We start from the raw sequence: 21,792 nt of genomic DNA on the forward strand, positions 1-21,792 counted from the left end.
CTCTTCTGCTTCGTTCCAGCCAGGGGAAAGTTCTGAAATACATTAAAAAAGAATGACCTAGCTGTATGACTGGCCCATTTGGAAACCAGAATAACTGGAAATTGCATTAAATAAGGCTCTTGTATGATTTATTCATTAAAAAGTTTAAATGTGTAGGTGCTTATTACCAAAGGCCTCTCCAGCAACAGTAAATCACAGTGAAATCAAGCATAAGCCTGCAAGCAAGTGCTCTTCCCAGCCTGGTCTAAGGCTCTGATCCTACATACTCTGCAGTCAATGGGAATTTTGCCTTTGATTTCAATTGGTGCAGGATCAAACACTAAAACAATGTCCATGCAACGAGTATGGTATAGTTGTTACCTCACTTTCTATAGCCCAGTATAAGTGTTGCATCTTCATTAAATAAACAGTTCTTTGCCCCATGATGCCACTGCACAAAGATTTAAAACCTGCCTCAGTTTACAAGCGGGAGATGGCAAGAGAGTGTACTCAGTGAAGGGCCCTTTGGTCTAAAACAGGCTTCTTCTGTTGTCTGAAATTACCCAGATTTATTGACCTTCAGGACAAGGTGCAAGGCCAAGCCATATACGCAGGCTGTTGCAGAGGTGGGCTTTGGGAGGAGAGGATTTTGGGGGCTTGTGAACAGCTTGATTTTGTTGTAGCAATTTATTGCACGAGTACATAGAGCTTTGGATAGGTGCCCCTCCCCCTCTTTGGGTACGAATCTATATAAATAGTTCAGATGATAGCTCTACAGTTGTTATGAAGCTGTCACTGCATTCATACGTCTCACATACTATACAAGCAAAAAGCTACACAAAGTGTTCTTCAGAAAGACCAGGCTGGGTTTTCAAAAGCATTCGATGATGGTCTATCACTGTCTTACATTGAAATCAAGGGAAGTTTTACCATTGACTTCAATGACAGCATCGTCAGGCTGGAGCTGAAAGCTTCTGAAAATTCCACTCACTGTGTTTACAAAGGAATAAAAATCTTATTGCAGTTTGCACCATCTCATTAAAAGCAGTAATCCTGCCAGAAACGAACAAAAAATAAAGTATTCCTATGTTTTGTCTAAAGTCAGTTTCCAGAGATGTTCTGGGACTGTTCAGAATAATTGACACCAAAGAAACAATAAATAATCACAATAATTCTGCCTAATCTTATGAGGTCCAACCATTGTCATCTACGATTAATGGTCTGCATAAACTCAGAGTTACTAGATGTCTTCTGATAAAAATGCCACACTAATAGTTTAATGCTGGGTAAAATATTCATAATAGCTAAACAAGCCTGCCTAAATCAATATATTGCAGTTTTGATGTGCTGCCATAATAGGTTAACCTGTAAAAGCTTACAAGGCAGAATGGAAGTGAGCTCCCCTGAGCCTGAAAACTCATTTGCCATCAAAATGCATGACTACAGATGTTATTCTGTGAAATCTACTTGATAGTAAAGACCAATCTAAAAATATGTGCTTGTCCTGTGCAAAACAAATACTTCAGACTTGAAGTGTCGCCTGCAAGGATTCTCAAGGGCTAGACTGGGAGAAGACGGAATCCACCAATGAGTGGCGATAAAGCAAGCACATTTACTGATAGGATTGAATCTGCACAAGTCCAGAGTAAAGATCAACATCAGCAGATGAGTGCTTCGAGAACTAGAAAAGACTTGGGATCTGGAATCTTAGGGCCTGATCCAAAAACCAGCTGGCTTTCCATTGACTTTAGTGGACTTGGGATCACATATTTAGAGCTGAACCTAATGGGAAAGCAGTCACCACACCATAAGCATACTGACCACTTTGTTGGCCATCTCAGCAAAGAGGCTGAATGAGTGAATATGATGACTGAAATATCTTTCTACTCCTGGAGATGGCACTTTTCACAGTGGTACATTAGCTGAGAACTTCAAGGAAAGCTTGCCCTACCTTCTATGTGTAACAGGCGCATAAAATGGAGAACTCCACTTTTCTGTGTTATCAGTGTGGCCCTTTTCACTATCATTAAATTCAATCTGAAAGTCAAAGTCTAAGAGGAAAACATAGGGGAAAAACACAAGATAAATGCTGAAAAATTTATTATAATAAAACATTATGTAAAGGTAATAAACACACACATAATCCCCTCATTCTGGGTGAAATTCATTATTGTGCAGGGGTTCATCACAAGATCTGTATGCCACTTAAGCCCTATGATTGATACTATAACAATATACAATAAACACAAAGTCCATCTTTTAAAATGTGGGTGATGGCTAAAGATAGACACTTAAATCCACACTTAGTCCCCAATATTGCATCAGCATCTTTGATAGCATACACCCTTGTCTGGGTGCAAATTCCCATTAACCCACCAAGTCAGGATTGGGAGAAGCATTAGGAAGTCAATGGGCTTTGGGACTTGCACTAGCTTTATGTACTAAAAGAGGTTGCAAGGTTTCATAGGTACTGAGCAGCTGCAGCTTCCACTAACTTCAAGGAGGAAGGATTAGTCATGTCAAGCTTTACAGAGTATTGGTAAGCAAAATTCCGATTGACTTCAGTGGGGGCAGGATATAACTATATATATATGCTCATTGGTGCTTTACAGTGTGATTTTTCTCCCTTGCACCAAAAGGGAAACGTAATTGTGTTAGAAAAGTGCATAATACCATAGAATATTGCATTGTCTTGCGGGCACTAGATTGGTACTCAGGAGATCTGGGTTTGATTTTCAGGCCCAGTCTGAGACCTGGGTTCCACACCTGGCTTGGCCTGCTGGGTGACCTTGAACAGTGACTTCACCTCTCTTTGCCTCAGTTCTCCCATCTATAAAATGGGGATGGCACTTAAAGATCTACTGATGAAACACTACATTATAGGTAGGTATTAATTATTATTATTGCCAGCTCTGTCAATGGGTGTGTATGTCTGTGGGCAAGTCACTTAATTTCCCTGGTCAGAATTTTCAAGATTAACTAGCAGTTCAACTGGAGACACCTTAATGGGGCTTGATTTAAGTGCTGGGCACCCATGCTCTGAAATTGTGTCCTCTCAAGGTGTCTTATGCTTGGCAACAAAAAATTGAGGCATCCAGAGTCATTGGTCTCTTGAAAATCTTGGCCTCTTTGCCATCTGTATAACAGGGATAATATTTTCCTCCCTGGCAGGTACATTGTGAAGATAATGCCATTAATGTTTGTAAGGCACTCAGATATTGTGGTGATGGATAATCAGGTGAGTTATTTCGGAATGAACCTTGGCCATTTTTTTTCTTCTCATGAAAGAAATCTATCCTGCATTCCTAGTGATTGGCAATCAATAACTCCCAACAATGATTTCCATTAAAAAAAAATTACATTTAAATGAATAGTCATCTGTCTCTCAACACAAAGAAATGAAATACTATGTAAAACAACAACAAAATGATATAGCATTATCCAGTTTAATCAACCAGCTGTTTCAGAGCTGTCATAATGTACACCAGGCTGTTTAAATAGGACCCTTTGCTTGTCATCTTTGAGACAGCCCTAGAAGTGCGCTTTCAGAGCTCAAGGACATTAAGTGGGTGTTTTGCAAAGTAAGTAAAGGTATTCAGCAGCAGTGCTTCTGCATGTCAGATAGAATTGATCTGTCCAGTCGAGTGTAGAAGGTACACCGAAAATGTCAGGAAATCCCATTATAACCATTTGGGAATGTTATGTTCACAACACTGTCGATGGACCCACAGACCGTACAGCAGAGTTCCAAGACATTTCCTTCTGCATAGGGGCTAGCATATTCTACAACCACTATCAGAGAAAAATGACAACTCCAACTCTCAAGTCAGGCAAGCATCCCTGTTTGAGAAGGGCACTTAACTTTACACATCTGCTGAAGTGCTCTTATATTGAATAAGGAAGGATTTAAGCCTGTGTTTTATTGCTTTTCTGAATTGGAGCCCCAGGGTTTGAGATGTCCTGCAAATATACAGATCCTAACAAACCATGAGGCTGTCTTGCATAGAGTATGATGAGCGTGTCTGGCCATAAATCTTCCCAATATTGGTCACTGATATAATGGTTCTGTTTCACTGAGTTTGACTTCAGTGAACTGAAAGAGTGAGAGAGGAGAAACTGGTACCTTTTGAAATAGCATCCCAATTGTGGGAGGCTGAGAGTCCCACCACTGTACTGTAAAAGGCCTGGAAATCAAACTCTGCCAGCTATGAAATTAATAATTCTTTGAGCATTGTGAGAAGATAAATTTCAGCTTTGGAATGTGCTGTTTTTAAACAAGATAATCAATCAGTGATTTCACAGCATTTCCAAGTGACCTTTTGGTGCATCCTGCACAATACAGGAGGTGTTAGGTTATTTTCTTTTTCTTTGAAGTATTATGTTTCTTTGAACTCCCAGTAAATGCTGATCAATAACCATTAATGACAAAAAAACTGGATACACACAGACACAATATTTTGTGTATACACACACACGCAAACTAAAAAAAATACTCCATCAAGAAACGCAAATCAAGAGAGCCCAATGGTGATGATCTAATCATAAGATGATTGTTTCAAGTATCACTTACTGACTTCTCATGGTGGGAGTTCTAATTTAGATGTAATCCATTATATTGTAATCATGATTTTATCTTTTTGGCAGAATTGGTCAACAGCAGCTCAGTTAGCTTGGCAAGGAAGGTCTATTCATAAATCGTTTGCATGCATAAAAGAGTGCTAAGTGTCAGGACATCTTTATATAGCAGATTCTTTCACATTATAGGAAGAAACATGAAAGAGGAAATGTTTCATGGAATCCAAAAATTACACCTGATCCTGCCTAGTCATTTAAAAAGCCTACTTTAGGGTCACATGGTACTCAAGAGGAAGATGGCTACTTAGTCCCAGACTTCTTGACTCCTCACCTATTGAAAGACTCCTCATCTCTAATAATTACTTTCCTAGCAAATGGGCAATAAGTTTCTGTCATAAACATTTAAATTAATCTCCTGGATAAAAATCAAATGATTGAATAAGGATTCAAATGAAAAAATGAGAGGCAATAAAATATCTAAGCCTGAATCCACTACGCTGGGGGGAGGGGGGGGGATGGAGACGGGGACGGGGGGACTTTTTGGCCCGAGGGCCACAGCGGGGTTCCGAAACTGTATGGAGGGCCGGGTAGGGAAGGCTGTGCCTCCCCAAACAGCCTGGCCCCCACCCCCTCCCACTTTCTGCCCCCTGACTGCCGCCCTCAGAACCCCCAACCCATCCAACCCCCCTGCTCCTTGTCCCCTGAATGCCCCCTCCCAGGACCCCCCGCCCCTAACCACCACCCCCGGGATCCCACCCCCTATCCAACCCCCCCGCTCCCTGTCCCCTGACTGCCCCACCCCCTATCCACACACCCTATGACACGCCCCCTGGGACTTCCACGCCTATCCAACCACCCCTGCTCCCCATCCCCTGACCGCCCTCCCCAAACCTCCGCCCTATCCAACCACCCCCTGTTCCCTGTCCCCTGACTGCCCTGAACCCTATCCACACCCCCGCCCCCTGACAGGCCGCCCAGGACTCCCACGTCTATCCAACGCCCCTGTTCCCTGTCCCCTGACTTCACTGACCCCTATCTACACCCCCACCCCCTGACAAACCCCCCCCCAGGACTCCCACGCCCTATCCAACAGCCCCCTGTTCCCTGACTGCCCCCCGGAACCTCCTTATCCAATCCCCCTGCTCCCCGTCCCCTTACCAAGCTGCTCAGAGCAGCAGGACTGGCAGCCGCGCAGCCCAGACGGAGCCAGCCACACCATCATGCTGCCCGGCAGGAGCTCGCAGCCCCGCCACCCACAGCGCTGGCCGCACGGCGAGCTGAGGTTGCGGGGGAGGGGCCGGGGGTGAGCCTCCCCGGCTAGGAGCTCAAGGGCCGGGCAGTATGGTCCTGTGGGCCGGATGTGGCCCGCGGGCTGTCGTTTGCCCACCTCTGCCCTACACAGATGAAGCAAGAGACGACAAGGTCACAGCAAAACCTAGCCCAAGCTGTCTCAGCCCTGAAAGAATTCCTCACAGACGGACAGGATTCAATCTCAAAAGGTGTAGGTGATGTAAAATCCTGAATGGCTTGCTTGGAAGATGAGCTACAAAAGACAGCCATTGAAACCAGTGAAATTAAAGAAGAAACTGCCTCCTTAAAGCTTAGACTAGACAAACATTTAGAGAGCTGATCACCAGGCTGGCCACAGGCTAAATGGCGCTGCCCCCCTTCATTTGTAAAACTTTTGAATACCTTATTTTGTGTTGAATTTGTAGCCCATTTCACGACTTTGACCCATGATTTGCCTGCATGATTTATCCCTGTCATATTAAACGGACCGGCGACACTCTACCCCTTATATACCCGTGAGGGCAGGGCTGACAACATTCTAGGAGGTTTGAGGTAGTTCTCAGAAAGTCTGGAAGGTTCCACAAGATTCTACAAAGGTCCAGAACATTCTAGGAGGTTAATGAAAAATGAACCCACATATGGAATACCTGAATCATGCTACTTCAAACATCCTATTTTCCTGTTTGTCACTAACAACAAAAACAACACCCCAAGCCCGGTGTCGCCCCCCAGCCTGGCATCCCAGGAAGTTGCCTGGGTCTCCTGCCCCTAAATCCAGCCCTGAGCATATTTGCTTGATATAAAGCAGGATCCTGGAGCCATCTTGAGGCTGGGCCATATTTTAGATGAGTTGCCTGCTATCATCTTGCTTTGCCTGGATAATTATCTCTTATGAATTAAACAGGGGAGAAAATTGTCTCCGAACACATTGTCTCCAGCCTCTGCTGCTGCATATTCTGTAGGTCTAGAATAAAGATTGTGTAGGACCAGATACCCAGGAGCAAGTCAGACCATTCCTTTCCACCTCTTTTAACACATAGGTCTTGATCAGGCTCTTCAAGGACTGTTAAAAACCAAGCATGTCAAAAATTCAAAACTGAAGGAAAAAAACAACAACAAAAAATACTTAACTCCTTACTTCACTCTCCTTCCTTTATCCTAAAAGGTCAACTATCTGAAATAGGCAAGATCTTTTTAACTTTGTTTTGCATATTGTAATTTAAAATTTTCCCATGTTTCCCTGCATAATTACAGAGTAAAACACAGCCATTCCTTTCAAGTAAACATTGCCATAAAATGTACAGTGCAGAGCACTATACAGCAAATAATCTTATTAATAATAATAATTGAAGCAGTTTATTTCTGTCTGTATACAGAATTATACCCATTATAATGGAAAGAGGCGGTATTTTACACATTTATCTTCCTCATAACGCTTCTCCTTTTGCATATTAATAATGCATATTAATAATTAGCAAGTTGTTAAATTATTTAACATTACTCTGAGGCTATTGTCTCTGTTTTGGCATTCCTTTTCCATATAGCTATTGGAAAGCATTGTGCCCTGCAATCCATATTCTCTCTAAGCCTTTGACTCTTACTTTCAAGTGATTCAACTCTTCTCAGCTTGAGGGGTCAGTGTCCATGTTACTGGACTCTCTAATGAAGTGAAGACAAATGATTATGTAGGCACCTCTTGCTACTGCTCATGTGGGTCTGTAGTGTATCTCCATCAGTCTTCACAGATCTCTGCTTTTCTGTTTAGTCCTCCTAAGTTTCTTGCACAATAGCAAAGGTGGCAGTCACGAACATCAGAATTGTCACAGTGGACGAGCCCTGAGATGCACTGAGTCCAGGATCCTGTCTCCAAAAGCTACCAGAACTAGATGCTCCAGAGGCAGACGTAAGAACCCTGCAGTAGGCAGATATGGGGTCATTTGCCCTCCACATAAGGGCTTATCCTGATCTCGGATAATTGAGACTGTCTTAAATCCTGAAGAATTGGGTTTAATATCACTTCCACAATTTTTTTTATCATTTATAAATTTTAAGGCCAGAAGGGACCATGACAACAGTCTAGTCTGACCTCCTGAATAACACAGGTCAAAGAACCTGACCCAATAATTTCTGCATCAAGCCCCTAAATTCTGTGGAGAATATTCATCTGCTCCGAGACAAATTAGATGGCAATGAACACTTGCACACAAAGCACAACGCCTTCCACTACTCCACAGAGCCATTGCATCCATAGAATGAATTATAACCTCTGGATATTCTCAATATCCATGTAAACGTCCAAACCCTTTTTTAATCTTGTTACATTCTTGGCCTCAACGATTTCCTATGGAAGTGAGTTCTATAGTTGGGGAACCCCCCGCCCCCCGGCACAGCCCCCACTCGGGGCTCCCGCATCTTAACAGAAGAGGTCATTACTGAATGATCTTCTGTGCTAGTTATTTGTTTTCTTGTGGAATTTTTTTTTTTTAAACAACAAGCTCTTAATCATCAGGGAAGTATCTGTGCTCCCTACAGTACGTGGGAGAGCCACACCATATCCATAAACAGCAGCAACGGCAAGAAAATGCAGAATTGGATCAAAGGAGGCCTGTTCTGGTCTTACATTATTTTAAAAGAAGCGCAAGAGTTACTTAGCAGGGACCCTGCGGATCAGCTGCCATAGGGTGAGACAAAGCAGGTGAACGACTGACTCCTGACTCATATGGAAGGCAGCAGCTCTCTAGCTCATCTAGGTGATGGGTGAGGGAGGGAGAGGTAACAGATCAGCCTGACTCCTTATCTTTCCTCCAAAACCCGCTCCATTCCTCCATCACTGACACAAGCACCATTCTCCCCATTGCTCAGACCCATACACTGCGTGTTATCTTTGACTCCGCCTTCTCCCTTGCACACACATTCAGACTATGTCTGACTTGCATCTAAAATTGGGCCTTATTTCTCTGCCTGCACTTCACTCAGAGCCCCTGTCACTCACATCTCAACTGTTGCAATCTCTCCATTTTGCCACCCCTCCCACACACACTCCAATGCAATCTCCATGCAGCTGCTATTTGCCTACAAAAAGAAAAGGAGGACTAGTGGCACCTTAGAGACTAACCAATTTATTTGAGCATAAGCTTTCATGAGCTACAGCTCACTTCATCGGATGCATTCAGTGGAAAATACAGTGAGCCTCTAAGGTGCCACTAGTACTCCTTTTCTTTTTGCGAATACAGACTAACATGACTGCTACTCTGAAACCTGTCATATTTGCCTACAGTTTCCCTGCCTATTGCTCTGACCACATCATCCCCATTTTTCATATCTATCCACTGACTCCTCGGCTCTCCACAGCCCTCCCCTTCCTCAATCAGCCACTCTTCTAGGGTTGCCAGGAGTCTGGTTTTCGACCAGAACACCCGGTCGAAGAGGTACCCTGGTGGCTTCGGGGAGCACCACTGACTGGGCTGTTAAAAGTCTGGTGGGCAGCGCAACAGGGCTAAGGCAGGCTCTCTGCCTACAGTGGCTCCGCGTGACTCCTGGAAGCAGCGGCATGTCCTCTCCTCCAGCTTCTAGGCATAGGGGCAGCCAGGGGGCTCTGCGCGCTGCCCTTGCCCCAAGCACCAGCCTCGCAGCTCCCATTGGCCAGGAACTGCGGCCAATGGGAGCTGCAGGGGTGGCACCTGCGGACGGGGCAGTGTGCAGAGCCACCTGGCCGCGTCTCCACGTAGGAGCCAGAGGGGGGACATACGGCTGCTTCCGACAGCTGCCTGAGGTAAGTGCTGCCCGGAGCTTGCAGCCCTGACCCAGCCCTGATCCCCCTCCCACCTTCCAAACGCTCGATCCCAGCTTGGAGCAACCTCTATCCCCAGCCCTACCCCAGAGTGTGCACCCCCAACCAGAGCCCTCACTCCATCCTGCAGCCCAACCCCCTGAGCCAGACTGGTGAAAATGAGTGAGTGAGGATGGGGAGAGCAAGCGACAGAGGGAGGGGGGATGGAGTGGGTGGGGCCTCTGAGAAGAGGGAGGGCAGGAGCGGAGCAAGGGTGATCAGTTTTGTGCGAGTATAAAATTGACAATCCTACACTCTTCCCTCTTATTGCATTTCCCCCCTTCTCATCCATGCTGTGTACAATGCCAGTCTTCTCCTGTCCACCTTTCACCCATGTCTTTGTGCTTCCAGGCTGCTCTCTATTCATGGTACTCAGCTCCAACCCTTCAAATCCCCTTCGACACCTATAAGAAATTTATCAACCAATGACAGCTAGGCTTAGGGGAGGGGGAAATAATAAAATGTCTATTTGTACATTAACATAGATTAGACGGGTTATTGCCCTTTCACTCACTCTTCCTATGTCCCATATTATTTATATAGTAAACTCTTAGGAGGAAGGACCACGCTTGTCTCTGTATACTATGAAGAAACATCAATATTGGGACCTTGGGGCACTAGTAAAAGATCAGTAATTTATCAGTAACAATAATGCTATACATAAGTGAACAATAGCAATAACAGTTCTCCATTCCCACCCACTGCATTCTTGGGGAAGTACTTTGGGGAAGACTTTCAAAGGTACGTATGGGAGTTTGGTGCTCAGGTTCCACTGTAAGTCCATGGGAGCTAAACATCTAATTCGCATTTGTGGCCTTCTCTATTGCTAGTGCTTCCACATCCAACATTTCGGTCACTGAAAAGTTACTGTGGAATAGGAAATTATAGGGGTGACCACACTGTTAGCATGTCCTTAGGACCACAGAGTCCTAGAGCTGAAGGCCAAAAGGGAACATTACATCATCTAACCTGAACCCCTCCCACCCCCCACGTATCACAAGTCATTAAATTTCACCCAGTTACTCCTGTATTGTGCCCAATAACTTGTGTTTGGCTAAAACATAACTTTCAGAAAGGGCTCTAAGTCTTGATTTGAAGTCAAGAGACGGACAATCCACAGTTTCTCCTGGTAGTTTGTTCCAATGGCTAATCACCCTCACGGTTAAAAAAAACCTGCCTTATTTCTAATTTAGATTTCTCTGGCTTCAGCTTCCAGCCATTAGCTCTATCTCCATTACACCATTTTTCCCGAGACGGATTTTTCCAGGATATACCTGTTTAGTGAGATGATATCCTGATCATTTTGTTGTCAGCAGGGATTTAAAATCATATTTAAAGAAAATAGATTATAGGCCTAGATATTGTGTTCTTGGAGTTGAGAGAAAACGTAGGTGTTTTCCCATGCCTACATTTGTAACAGCAGGCAAAATATGCCTGGTGGTAACACCCCCTCAGCAGCCAAGCCCATAGCAGCACATTATAAAAGAGCAATATACTGTAGCAGGTAAAAACAGTCCTGTAGCTGCTTAGACGTTGTCCGACAAATTACATTATATGAGAAAAATCAGCTCATTCCTGTGAATTTAAAAAGTTAACAATAAATATAATAACCTGAATTATTTTCTAGTAAAGTGACATTTTAAAATCTACAATTAAAACCTCTGCTTGTATAGTGCAACGGAGTCCTGATTCCTTACCGGTTCCCTGAGTATGAATGCAATGTGAAATAATATGATGGTCCTCCACTTGGAAAAGTGAAATCCCTCACCACAGTAACATATGAACACAGACTCTACTCTCAGTCTATGACATCGTTGCCACAACTTCTGGGCCATCTTCCTTATTCTACAAGTCATTCCATTTCACTGGCTCTCTTTGATTACTGAACATGTCCTGGCTCCACAACATACCTGATTGGCAGTGAAGGGTCACCAGCATCCCACCAGTCTTTGGGAGGGCTAATGTACATGCACCATAACTCCCAGCTGTATCCATGGGCAGAGTTCTCATAACGCTGCACCTCAAAGTTGTCCTGCTTGATATTGTCGATGGATGGAAGAATAACCCTTTTCCGGTTTTCTTGGATTCGTGAAAGAACTGGCTCAGCCCTAAAAGGCCAAAAAGAAGGAAACAGAAAAGGGACATGAACTGCTGTTACAACACAGATGGACACAGGAGCACTTTAACAACCCACGTACCTGATGGCAACACTTAGGTTATGTGTATGCTGCAGTCGGAGGTTTGATTGCAGGACAGATTGGCACACCTGTGCTAACTTTAATCTACCCTACTGGCTAAAAATAGCAGTAAAGACATGGTGGCATGGGTTTCAGTGTGCGTTATCCAAGTCTGCCAGGGACCCTCCATCTGTACTGGCATAGCCAGCCCATGCCAAAACCCAAGCAATTACACCTCCATCTACAGTGTAGACATACCCCTAGTGAATGCCTTACTTCTGCTAGCTCGGACAGCACCCCTGTAGGACAGGGCAAAGAAGAAGGACCCATTTCTGTTCTCACTTAAGATGGCATAATTCCAGTGACTTGTTGGAGTTACAAAGATGCAAGGGACAGCAGAATCCAACCAACAGAGGTTAAGTGACTGGCACTAGGCCACACAGCTGTTCAGGGTTTGTCTACACTACAAAATTAAGTTGACTTTATCTAATTCGACCTCGAGCCTCAGAATTAATTAAGTCGATTGTGCATGGCCACACCATGCTCATTGTCTCGATGGAGTGTGTCCTCACTAGCAATGCCTGCATTGATGCACAAAGCAGTGCATCGTGGGAAGCTATCCCAAAGTGCAACTTGCCACAGTGTGTTTTGGGAAGTTTGTGCAATGCCTCATGGGATCAAAACATTGTCACAGGGGAGAAGGGGAACACTGCGTCAACATCGCATGATGCACTGTGCTCAATGGCAAACAACCCAGAGGTTTTTGTGCCTTAAAACTGCCGCACGTATGCCGTAAGCCCAGAAGCATGGAGCCTGCTCAGTTGTGCACTCTTGCTGTGAGCATCTCAAACACCTTGTGCCTTCTCCTGCAGTATTTCCAGGGCTGAAGTAGGGTTGCTGTGTGGAACACGGCAATGTCCTGCAAGCATCCCCATCTTGGCACCAGACCACCTTGCCAAAGAGTACATAAACTGAAAGGGATACTTTTCAATGGTGTTGCAAGCACTGGTGGATCACAGGAGCGTTTCACCGACATCAATGTAGGATGGTCAGAAAAGATTCATGACGTGCGCATCTTTAGGAACTTGGGTCTGTTTAGAAAGCTGCAATCCGGGACTTTCTTTCCAGACCACAAAGTGAACATTGATGATGTTGAGATGCCTATAGTTATCCTGGGGGGACCCAGCCTACCCCTTGCTCCCATGGCTCATGAAGCCAATCTCTTGCCATCTGGACAGCAGTAAGGAACAGTTCAACTAAAGGCTCAGCAAGTGCAGAATGGAGGTTGAATGCGCCTTTGGTCATTTGGAAGGGCGCTGTAGAAGTTTACTAACAAGGTTGGACCTTTGTGAAGAGAACATCCCCCTGGTTATAGCTGCCTGCTGTGTGCTCCATAATACCTGTGGAAAAAAAGGGGGGAAATTTTCCGCAGGGGTGGGCAGTTGAGGCAGATCGCATGGCAGCCATTTTTGAGCAGCCAGACACCAGGGCAATAAGAAAAGCACAGCAAAGGGCACTGCGTATCCACGAGGCTTTGAAAAGCCGTTTCAATAATGAGTCACCATGGTGGAAGAAATAAGACTGCCCTGCCCAGAAATCTTCTGCAAAGGATTGCAGAGTACCTCCATGAAAGTTTCCTAGAGATATCCATGGAGGATTCCTGGGCTATCCCACTCCACATAAACACTCTTTTTCGGGGGCCACCCTTTGCGTAGCTGGAGCAGCCTCTTGGAAGCAGAGAACCACAGCACCTCGGTTTTTCTTCACAGTAAATGTGCAATACCTCCGAATGCGTGCGCCCACTAAAGTTTAACTGGACTTTGATTGTAACTGTATACTCACCAGAGGTGCCTTCCCCAGCATCACGGTTGGCCACCGTGATGTCCTGCAACCCACAGGGCTCCAGGGTTAAAAATATTTCCTGGCTCTCAGGGAGAATGGATCCACCACTCGCCTGTCTCCCATTCTCCTCCTCTTCCTCCTCCTCATGCACCATACCGTCTTCCTCATTGTCCCTAGACTCACCACCTGTGAGGTGTCCATGTTGCTTGTGGGGGTACTGCTAGGGTCACCACCGAGAATCGCATGCAGCTTGCTGTAGAACCAGCGTGTGTGGGGTTCAGCCCCAGAATGACTGTTCGCCTCCCTTGGCTTCTGGTAAGCTTGGCAAAGTTATTTTATTTTCACACGGCACTGCTATGTCCCCCCCGTGTAGCCCTTCTCCCCCATTCCACGAGCGATCTCTGCATAGATGTTGGCGTTTCTTCTGCTGGATCGGAGCTCTGCTGCACACAGACTCTTCTCCCGACAAAGCAACGAGATCCACCACCTCCTGGAGCACATTTGGGGCGTGTAGTCTCCATGATCAGCTGTGCTCAAGCTGGCATGCTCCCAGTGCTGATCAAACAGGAAATGGGAAATCAAAAATTCCCAGGACTTTAGTAGAGGAGGGGCTGTTTCCTGCGTACCTGGCTGCAGTGCAGCAGAGTAGAGAATGATCTCCAGAGTGGTCACAGATGAGCATTGTGGGACACCGCTTGGAGGCCAATTAAGTCGAATTACACAATGCTGCATCTGCACTACCTCGCAGTCGACCCATGAACATCGAATTAAGCACTACGCCTCTCGCAGAGGTGGATTACAGAAGTCGACATTAGAAGCAACTTAGGTCGGCGTAAAGGACCCGGTAGCGTAGACACATACATTATCAGGTCGACTTAAGGCGGCTTCCTTCAACCTAATTTTTTAGCGTAGACCAGGCCTCAGTGACAGAGCCTATATTTGAATTTGAGAGTCCCTGGCTCGCAATGCTGTGCTCAATCCATTAAACCACCCTCTTATAAACATACTCGGAGTAGAAAGTGAACACAAAAACCAGAGGCAAAGGAAAGTTCTTCATTTTCCTGAGATTAAATGGATACTTTTTAAGGTCTGCAATGCAGCTTTATCAGCCACCAGGAAGGCTTTAGAAGTTTCCGAGCTTCCACTCCATGGGATTTCCTGCCTGGGAGAAGCATGGACATATCAATTATGTGGAACTATTATCAATTAGGCTACAGGGGACAGCTGCTGCATATGGATTTCAAATAGCAACATACCCATATGTGTTAGGGTTTAGGCTCTCTCTTACGCAATTGAATATTCCTGTGCAAAATTCATGGACCCAGTGGAGAATACCACAGTACACACAAAGAAGCAATTTCACAAACCAGGAAGAATTTAAGGTATAAAGGCTTTACGAGACCCTCCAGAGCTGGATATGTCCCTTTCATGCAGAGACAACAGAGACAGTCCATTTTGTAGTGGCTTGATGTGGTTACAAAGTGTTATAAACATGAATTCAGTTGTGTTTTAAAGACAGGTTTCAGAGTAGCAGACATGTTAGTCTGTATTCGCAAAAAGAAAAGGAGGACTTGTGACACCTTAGAGACTAACAAATTTATTTGAGCATAAGCTTTCGTGAGCTACAGCTCACTTCATGCATCTGATGAAGTGAGCTGTAGCTCACGAAAGCTTATGCTCAAATAAATTTGTTAGTCTCTAAGGTGCCACAAGTACTCCTTTTCTTTTTGTGTTTTAAAGAGCATTTCCCCATCATTTTAACCAAGAAGGTATGATACCAGGCAATGTGGTGAATAAGGGCTAGTTTTTCAATACCGTCTTCTGACATTCCACCTACAAAGTCAGAATGTGTACAGTGAATATCTGTATATGCAGATTGGCTAATTGCACAATAGTGTTCATTTGGGAGTACAATTACCTGCTTTGCACACAATGGTGGCACTTCTGCACATACACTGTGCATGCACACTTTGCTGGAGAAATTTAGGAAGCCCATTCTGAAAGCATGCCAACAGAGACCAGATTTCCCAATATGAATGCTTAAATTGCCCTTGAGATCCTCGACTTGCTTCCACAAGTGGATATTGGCAGTAGGTGCAGGCAAATTTTCTGGCTGCACTTTGCTTCCTCCTCCCCCACCCCCACTTCTGAAAATGTGTCTCTAAATATAAGAAATAAAAGTAAATATAGGCATGGCTGTGCTGCTATCCCAACAGCGTTTCCTTGAAACATGCACACGGAAAACCACATATGGACCCAAGCCACAAAATTCTGATCTGGAACCCTGCTTCTGCTCCAGCTGAGAGTGTTCAGAGCTGGGGTTTGGGATCAGCCTCCCCTTTGTGAAAACAAGAACCACTGAACAGACAGGGCTCATTCTGTCAAGGATCTAAGCAATCAGTGAGAGCTGAGGATGTTCAGTGTCTGCCAAGATCAAGCTCATAATGCAGTCAAAGGAGCAATCTGCTACTCTCATTCCTTACTGATCAGAAAAGCTGCTTCAACAGTGAGTTCAGTAAATTATACTTTCCCGTACACATGCATACAATCCAGTTTTGAAAAGCTAGCAGCCTAATCACTGCAGTATTTAGATGGGAATACAGGTACTGGTGTGAGAAACAGCCTTCTATGTCCTTATTCATACGAAAAATGCGATAACTCTACACAGAATGTGTTTTCTATTTGCAGGTGATAGAACATTTTCCTGGTAAATGATTTTTTCTTTTCCTCCCTTCATATCACACAATGAAACATGCATTAGCCTTTCCAGCCTCCAATATTCTAAGCATGGCACACAGTGTTTTAAAAAACACATTTTGTTGCAAAATATCATTCATGGAACCTTCTTGTTGTGCAGACTTAGAAACGTAATAGAATTTCCTCTGATACTTTGTGCTCTGGATGCATCAATCCCTCTGAAAGAGTCCCTTTGAAACACTTTCTGCTGTCCTTGCACTTTTGAACTTATTTTCAATTTAAGAAGAATCAAACCAATACAAAACATAAGCCTTCCCCAGAGAGACGAAAGTAGAAAGGCCTATAACATTGGAACCATTCTCTTTTTCAATTCCCGGCTGCCTCGTCTTTTTAGCTTACAGAATTCACTCAGGTCAAGGAGGGGGCACTGATCTGAACAAAATAAAATGTGAGTGGAGGTAGGATAAGTACAGAAAACAGGGACTTTAGCAGTCCTAGAGCGTACTGCCTCACCCAATCCAGGGTACGTTGGGGTAAAAGGAAGAATCTAGCTTTACTAATTTAATGGCGACATTTGCAAGAACGTCCAGGCTAAATTATACATTTTCAGCATGCCTGATTTATTCCCTTATAACCTAACCACACCATGAAATCATTACATCTGATCTTTTTTTACTATTATACTGACCAGCCAGCAGTGAATTCCACGTGGGCATCAAAGAATCCAGTGATGTGGCCAGTAGCGGCTTTCCAACCTTCAATGCGAGCTCGGATCAGGCCTTCTCTTTTCTGGTTGCGCACCACCTTCACGAGCCCCGGGTATCGTTTGTTGACATACTCTTCCAGAGGTGCCTTCAATTCCTCTAGAGGAGAAAACCCAGAGAGCCAATTCAAAAGGAGCAACAGTTTCCATAGGGAATCTAGTGCATTAATCAACTCTTATCACTGGTGAACATTGGTGGAGCTTACTGATACAGGATACCTTAGGGAAGAGGCTAGTAGGAAATGCAATACGTAGAAAAGGATTTAGGCCTAGTCAATGTTAATTGGGGAAAAGGGAATTTCAGGGAGCTGTTAGAAGTCTGAGCTGAGTGACTAAAAGGACAAGAAACAAGTCTTTGACCAGGATGTTGCTATTGTGTTACATCTAGGGCAAAATTTTCAAAAGTGACTAAGGCACTTAAGTACCATTTTCTAAAGAGTCTTAAGCTTTTAAGTGCCGAGCTGCCTTCTGAAAAGGGGACTTAGGCACTTTTGAAATTATACCCCTACTTCTGAATCTTTGTTCCTAATTTCTGAGCATTTGTTTAACCCCCATTAACGTCTTGGAAAGTCCCTTTACACAATTTCCTTTTTTAATACTTGTTTGTAAATTTGGGACCAGATTCTTTGCCCCCAACCAGTTCCTTTGTGACATTCAGACAGCACTAACGAGCTGGCATGTGGACGTATGGCCACCACGTAGATGGTGTAAAGCCAGCATCGCTGGCTCCTATGCTGATACCGAATAGGACGTGCTTTCAGGGGTGTGTGAGAAGCATTTTCTTTGGGATCGTGGCCAGCTTGCATAACTTAGGACAGTACCTAGGCTACACTGATTTATGCTACAATTGGGACTGGTTTGGTGCAGATCAAGCCAACAGGATGAAGGAGTCATCCAAACTCTCCTGTGTCAAGTAATTCCCAACAGTGGAGAAAATTAATCTTAATCTTTATTGGCTTTCCCCTCTCTCCTAAATGCAATTTTAATGTATTTTACCTTTTTCTCATCAGCTATTTCCAGGTTTTTTATCACTCTGTCCTCTTTGCAAAAACTGAGAGGCTTAGAGCAAATACGAAGGGACAAGGCTCCGCAGAGTAGCGAGAGACCAGGTAAACGTCCCTGCTGTACTTGGGACACTGTTTCATTATAAAATAAAATGTCACCAATACTGTTAAAAGAATCAAAGAAATACTGTGGCTGATGTTAGTGATTTTGCCTCCTGTAGGCTTGAGTGGACTGCTGTGAACATTGCAAAATGAGATCAGTCGACTGGCTTAATCAGCCGCTGTCATTTAAATTGCTGCAAACGGCACCCCTCCGTTTCTCCCTTTCCTGTGGCTCAGCCTTGCCATTTCAATATCCGTGTTGGTTGCATACAGACTTTGCCCTTCGACTACCTGAAATCCTTCCACTTTTATTTATAGCAATGAAGAGATTTCTGCTTCATTCAGCAGAGCCTAAATATCATGCACTCTAAGTACTTCTACTTACTGGGAAACTGCTGATCATTTAATTAAGTTGTTTAAGACGGCGTACGCTCTACTGCTGAGTACATAATGGCTCTAAGTTTCTAGAGTCACTACTGGTACCAAACTTATTAGTACTTTCTGATGCCTGTGGTGTATAAAAGACATGTAATGTAAAAGCAATCTCTAGGGTACGCACATGGAAGCATACAAAAATAAATAAATAAATATTGAATGTTGGAGTGTCAGTTCAATTATGGAAAAGCACCCCAAAATCTGGGTGCTTATCCACACCGTACTGGGACCAAAGCTCCTAAGTTTGTAGCGCTGGACTGGAAGTCTCATGAGACTAGACTCTCCTGGGAGATTTCCACTACTTCCTGCTTCCAACTAAATTAGAAACACTCGGCAGTCCTGCTTCTAGCCCCGGATACAACCTACCTGCAAAAAAAGGAGAAATTGTAGCAAGTGTTTTTGATTCTCAAAATAAGGTTTGGTTTTGAGTTAACAACATGCAAAACACTCAGGCTAGGGGCCTAAACCCCTGATTTGCAAGGTATATTCCATTGAATACTACTGAATTCTCTGTTTTTTTAAAAATGCTCTACCTTTTTGCAGAATAAGAGGAATTTTAAGGATGCAGGACTGTATCAGAAATTCTGCCCTTTCCCATGAAACCTTACATGGGGTAGTATATCTGATTTGTCCACAAAATAAACTAATGCAGAATAGTTAAAATAAAATGCACAATACTGGATACAATCTTTGATATTGCGCCAATCACAAACAGGCCTCTATTGTGCTGGGAATTGAACAAAATTAGTTTACAATTCTGACTGCAACCGAAACATGCCAGGTAAGGGAGGCTGGGTGATGTAGTGGATAGAGGACTGACTGGGACTCAGGATATCCAGGTTCTGTTCCTAGCTCTGCTTTGTATCCTTGAGCAAGTCACGTCACCTCTCTGTGCCTCAGTTTCCCAATCTGTAACATGATGATACTTGCATCCTTTATAAAGCACTTTGAGATCTACTGATGAAAAGTGTGATATCAGAGCTAAGTTTTATTATGTACCGAGACAGACTGCAGGCATCATATTGTTAAAACAAATTGCTGGAGAATGACCCTCATTTCTGTAGAACTCAAGGGCTCCATGATATTATCTTATGGCATGGCTAGGAATTCCTATGCGAGGCTTATTGACCTATTCCTGCCCCCCACCTTTCAGAAGAATCACTGTTAATGCAATACACAAGGTCAGAATAGTTGCTGAGATATGAGTGGAAAGTAAGTTGCTACTTTAAGAAAACACAGCAATGGAAAACAGAGGAGTAAACAGTAAACCCCATCTATTATGCTTAGCCAGAGAAGTCAAAGGAAATGGGATCAGCTATTCCCTCTCCTCGTGCATTCTTCCAAGCACTTAAAAATAGTGCTTTTGTGAGACTATCTTTCTGGCATTGTTCCTCCTCACATATTTGTTTCCCTCAGGTAGAGTCTCTGTCTCTTATGCTGAAATAGGGAAGAAGGGGGAGGGGAGGAAACTTGCAACCCTAAGCTTCTGCATCACATACATATATTATTGTGGCAACTTCAGTTTCATGCTGAGCCACTCATAGGAAACCAATATTTTATGGAGGTGACATCCCCTCTGTGAGAGGCTTCAAGGCGACAGAGACACAAAATTTTTTGACAGACATAACCCCACATGTATAGCATCAGTTTCTGAAGTGTTTTTGTCAGAAGGTAAGCCATTAATGTTGCATTATCATGGATTTATAGGCCACATTAAACCATGGGTGCTGGAACAATTTTTATAGTGTGGGATCTGAGAGCCACTGAACGAAACTATAAACCAGGGATATAATGGAAACTACTTCAAGCCCAGGGGTGCGGTAGCACCCCCAGCACCCTTAGTTCCAGCACCTCTGCATTAAACAATGACAAGACTTTCACAACTAGAGTTTAAGTTTCTCTGCTGAAGGAAGGAAGGAAGGCAAGTGGGGAAAACGCTAATGGGAGTTAGATGAGGAAGCCGAAAGTTTAATGTACCCAAGAGTGACAGAGGGAGAAGGAGTGTTAATATGTAATTTGGGATACATCTATACTGCAGCCAGGGGTGAATGACAGCTCATGCAGACATCCCAGCACGAGCTGTATGCTAGCAAGCTTGCTAAAAATAGAAGTGAGGATGTTGCCGTACAGGCTATAGCACAGCATCTACTTGCTCGTACAGCCTGTGCTGAAGCCCAGGTCACCACGCCCTCGCTTCTACAGGAACTCCTCGCTTAACGTGGTAGTTCTGTTCCTGAAAAATGCGACTTTAAGCGACACGATGTTAAGCGAATCCACTTTCCCCAATTTTAAACAAGCAATTTAATACAGGTATTAAATAGAAGGCGCTGATCCCCTACACCTCCCCGCAGCGCCTCCCACCCACTGGCAGACCCTGCGGATCAGTGCCTTTCTCCTGCTCCCCTCGCCTCCTGCCTGCTGCAATCAGCTGGCTTGCGGCATTCAGGAGGCTGGGGAGGGAGGGGGAGCCTGCGCGCTGCGTCCTCACTCCTCCCCCCTCCCTCCTGAATACCACAAACCAGCTGATTGCCGCGGGCAGGAGTTGAGGGGAACAGGGAGAAGGCGCTGATCTGCAGGGTCTGCCAGCAGGCGGGAGGTGCTGGGGACAGGCGTAGGGGAGCGGATCGGTGGGCTGGCAACCGTGCACAAAGCAGGTGGCCAAATGACATTATAGCAGAGCATTGCACAACTTTAAATGAGCATGTTCTGTAACGGAGCAGGGATGTAAGATCGAAACAACGTTAAGCAAGAGGACGTTAAGTGGGGAGTTACTGTATTTTTAGCAAGCTCACTAGAGTCCAGCTAGAGCAGGTACACATATTTGAGCTGCCATTCACATCCCCAGCTGCAAAGTAGACATATTCTTAGTGATGGGTGAACCTCAAGTGGCTTAGAGTTCTGGTTTGGTACAGATAATCACCTAAAATGATTATACAAATGACTTGGATTGGCAAAACTGCAAGAACAGACCTGTGTGCAATGCTACATTCTTTCTCTATTTTATCTGTGCACGGTTCGTTTGGTAGATAAATAGTAACTGTATTTCAGCTAACACTGATGGTCAATATTGAGATGGGACCCCAGGAAGAAAACTCAGGT

General features: G+C 44.4%; 1 protein-coding gene across 1 annotated transcript in view; it reads right to left on the reverse strand.

Moving 5' to 3' along the window:
- Positions 1 to 21,792, reverse strand: part of GALNT17 (polypeptide N-acetylgalactosaminyltransferase 17) — a 293,798-nt gene that overhangs the window by 158,476 nt on the left and 113,530 nt on the right. The window contains exons 4-5 of the mRNA XM_048824104.2: positions 17,078 to 17,252; positions 11,584 to 11,781 (exon numbers count right to left, since the gene is read on the reverse strand). Coding sequence (XP_048680061.1) covers positions 11,584 to 11,781; positions 17,078 to 17,252 — 373 coding nt within the window. The remainder of the gene's footprint in view (positions 1 to 11,583; positions 11,782 to 17,077; positions 17,253 to 21,792) is intronic.

This window comes from Caretta caretta, chromosome 17 (genome assembly GCF_965140235.1).
Source record: "Caretta caretta isolate rCarCar2 chromosome 17, rCarCar1.hap1, whole genome shotgun sequence".
Classification (NCBI taxonomy): Eukaryota; Metazoa; Chordata; order Testudines; family Cheloniidae; genus Caretta; species Caretta caretta.